Source organism: Pterocles gutturalis, unplaced genomic scaffold (assembly GCF_000699245.1).
Source record: "Pterocles gutturalis isolate BGI_N339 unplaced genomic scaffold, ASM69924v1 scaffold4776, whole genome shotgun sequence".
NCBI lineage: Eukaryota > Metazoa > Chordata > Aves > Pterocliformes > Pteroclidae > Pterocles > Pterocles gutturalis.
In genome coordinates, this window is record NW_010097610.1 from 351 (window position 1) to 3,667 (window position 3,317).

The 3,317-nt window shown below is 41.3% G+C and overlaps 1 protein-coding gene across 1 annotated transcript; it reads left to right on the forward strand.

Moving 5' to 3' along the window:
- The first annotated feature begins 300 nt into the window (after nucleotides 1–300).
- On the forward strand, nucleotides 301–1,105 carry LOC104465808 (homeobox protein Hox-B5). Its single transcript, XM_010079036.1, has one exon. It carries the CDS (start codon nucleotides 305–307, stop codon nucleotides 548–550), a length of 246 nt encoding a protein of 81 aa, XP_010077338.1. The 5' UTR covers nucleotides 301–304; the 3' UTR covers nucleotides 551–1,105.
- Nucleotides 1,106–3,317: the final 2,212 nt, after the last annotated feature.

Consider the following 3,317-nt stretch of genomic DNA (forward strand, 5'->3'; position numbering starts at 1 on the left):
CCAGGCAGAGGCGAAAAAGGGACATTTCAAGATCTCGCTTCTCCAGTGAAATTATGAATATTGAGTTGGGAATGTCGGTTCTGGAGGGGCCAAGGGTGGGGGGTTTTACACGTGTCTGGGGGTGTGCGAGAAAGAGGGTGGGGGAGGCTGTTATTTGGGGGATAAGCAGCTTTCCTAACTGCTGGAAGAAGGCAAATATTTTACCTCGTTATTTTAAAAAAATAAGCTTTAAGGATTAAAAAAAATAATAAATCCTATCAGAAAGCAAAAACCCCAACCCCGCTGTTGTCCGTGTTATTCAGACATGACTGGACCAGACGGTAAGAGGGCGAGGACAGCATACACTCGCTACCAGACCCTGGAGTTGGAAAAGGAATTCCACTTCAATAGATATCTCACCCGCAGGAGGAGAATAGAGATCGCTCACGCTCTCTGCCTCTCCGAGCGCCAGATCAAAATCTGGTTCCAGAACAGAAGGATGAAATGGAAGAAGGATAATAAACTGAAAAGCATGAGTTTAGCCTCGGCAGGCAGCGCCTTTCAGCCATAAATTCTAGAGGAAGAATATCGAGGAAAGAAGAGGAGATGAGAAAGAAATGCGTAAATAAATAAATAAAGCGCCGCAGATCTTAGTTTCGGAGTACTGTACAGTGAGGCACCTTCTTTTCGGCATGTTGTTGATATTCTAAAACAACGCGTATGGTACCGTTATCACAGGACTGAGTTCATGTCGTGTTCTGTTTTGGGGTTTTTTAAATTTTTTTTTTAATTAATTTTTATTTCCAGATGCTCCTCATGCTCTTGTTGTTCTTATAAATGTATGTGTCCGTGCTCTCTTGATGCTTTCTGGAAAGCTAGCATGTTTTATGTCAGCCCTTTAAATGTTATAACTTATTTATAAATTGAGAACAGATACGATTGTTTGTTTATTTGTTGGGTTTTCTTCCCCTTTCCTGAGTTTACTGCTTTTGGGTGAGTTCTTCTCTGCCTAAGCTAAAATCGGGGTTCCTGCACTACAGTCGCAGAAAAAAAATCTTAAAAACCAAACAAAAATGTAAAAAAAAAAAAAAAAAAAAAAAAAAAAAAAAATTTTTTTTTAAAAAAAAGAAAAAGCTCTTGTATCCTTCTGTCTGAAAATTGTCCAGTCTGTGTTTTAGTTCAAACTTCAGGCCAGGATTTCTAGTCCCAGGCTAATTCCGAGACGTACTCTTAGACGTGAGTAAACTTCACTATTAAAAAAAAGAAAATGTATAAAATCGGACCAACAATAGAGTGCTCTAATGTTTGTAAATACTAGAAATATTTCTGATGTGACTTAATAGCCGGTTTGTAGTGGGCAGAGTGAATGCAATGTTATGTGTAAAAATGGCATCTGTCATGTCTAGCTGCCTGGTAGTACTTTGCCAATAAGCTTTTTGTATTTGTTTGTAGCTTTACTCGAAGTCAAATAAACGTTTCTCCTATTCACAAAGGCTCCCAGTCGCACTTTATCCACAACCTCTGAGACTTGCAGCACATGCTAAAGCCGGAGAGACGCCTGGCATGAAGCTGAGCCTGTGCTGGGAGCTCCCAGCAGAGCTCAGCCTCTCCCGGGCAGCTCCTGGGGAGCTCAGAAACACCAAATATTCCCGTCCAACACCCCCCTGGCACCGCACGGACACAAACCGCGACCCTCCGCACTGTCCCAACGCCGGCTCCCCCAAAACAACACGGACAAAAAAAACCTCCACTGCATCAGACAAACTGGTTTCAAGAACTTCAAGTTGCAATAACACGGTATAAACGCTTCCCGGCAGATTTACGTGCATTTCAGGAATTGTCAGATCCAGATACACACACGCAGAGTTTAAAAGCGAGAGGTATTTATATCCGCATAGATGTACACGTAAAACTGTGTTCTATAGAATTACAGATCTGGGTGTTTGCATAGAGATATTTATTGTCTATATATAACCTGTACATACATAATATATTTCTGTGCTAAGCTGTGCTCTCTCCGCTGCCTCTCGCCCTCGGTTCTTGTGCTTTTACCTCCTCGTCCCTGGCTCAACATGTAAATAACAGCTCACAGCTCTGTAACTCCTGACACTTACTACTACAACGAGTCGTTTTGGCTGCAGATAATTTAACATCATCAAAGATGGCAAATGTTGCCATTTCGCTACCTAGGGAATCTAACAAGGCACGAGATACTCCGGTTTAAAGTCGCTCGATTTGGCAAAACGCCCCTGACATCTCTACAACCCAGCCTAGGCTTTCTGTTCGTAGCAAGTAAAGTTGGAGCTTAAAACTTACCAAACTTAATCTCCCACTGTTTAGGTACTTCTTAAGTGATTTGAGAGGGATGTGAAGTGGACTGTCAGATCCCAAACCATTTGCTCGCCTTCCCTTGATATTTTTTTCTCTTTTTTTTCTTTTTTTTTTTTTTTCTTTTTTTACCAATAGCAAACTATACCAAAAGTGGGTATGACATTTAGATGTCAAATGGATAGGGTTTTATCTAGAAGTTAGATCGTAAAAATCGCCCAGACCTCAGACAGATACCCCTCACTGGCTCTCAAAAGTCACGTGAGGTCCATAAAGTTAGTTTTATGGTTTTGGGGAGTTGACAATGTACAATATATTTCACATTCTCTAGAATGTTAAGTGACACTTTAACTGCTTGGTTTGGCTTGTAAGGGGCAGCAATGGGTGAGCACTTTTCCAGATGAGATAAACGTTGCAATTGCAGGGAACATGTTTTGCGGGTCCAGTTTTCAGTCCAGAGAGCCAATAGACTGGAGTCCTGAAAGTAAGTTCTTCTGAAATATTATCTGCTTAAACTATTTTAAAGGGTTGATATGGCTAAAGGCTGAGCGGGGAGGAAAGAGGGTCTGTCTCTCTTTCAGAGCTTTATTTCTCACTTTTAGAAGGTCCTAATTCTTATCCTCCCGAGAGCTGGAATTGCATTACATTTCCATCACAGCTTCCAGGCCCGCAAGTAAACTTGGTGGAAGCGGGAGGAATAGAAAAATCTGTAAAGATTCATTTTCATCGCAAGGCAAACTCCATCCTGTCTTTGCCGGGGGACGTGTGCTTCAGACAAAGTTTGGTTTTTGTCCTTCGTCATGTTAAAGGCTCTTGCTCGTTTATTGGAGGTGGTTCGCTGTGGTTTATAGCCACAAATCTGGCCCGTGCCTTTGCATTTCAATTAGATATATTCTGTCTGTGCTCTTCAGGTTGTTAACACCTCTTTATCTTAAATATTTTCACCTGCTTGCAAAAGAAATGTGTGCTTTTTTTTTTTTTTTTTTTTTTTTTTTTTCCCTTTCGGCCTG

Coding starts and splice junctions, on each gene's coding strand:
- LOC104465808 (XM_010079036.1), top strand. CDS start 305: ATGACTGGACCAGACGGTAAGAGGGCGAGGACAGCATACACTCGCTAC.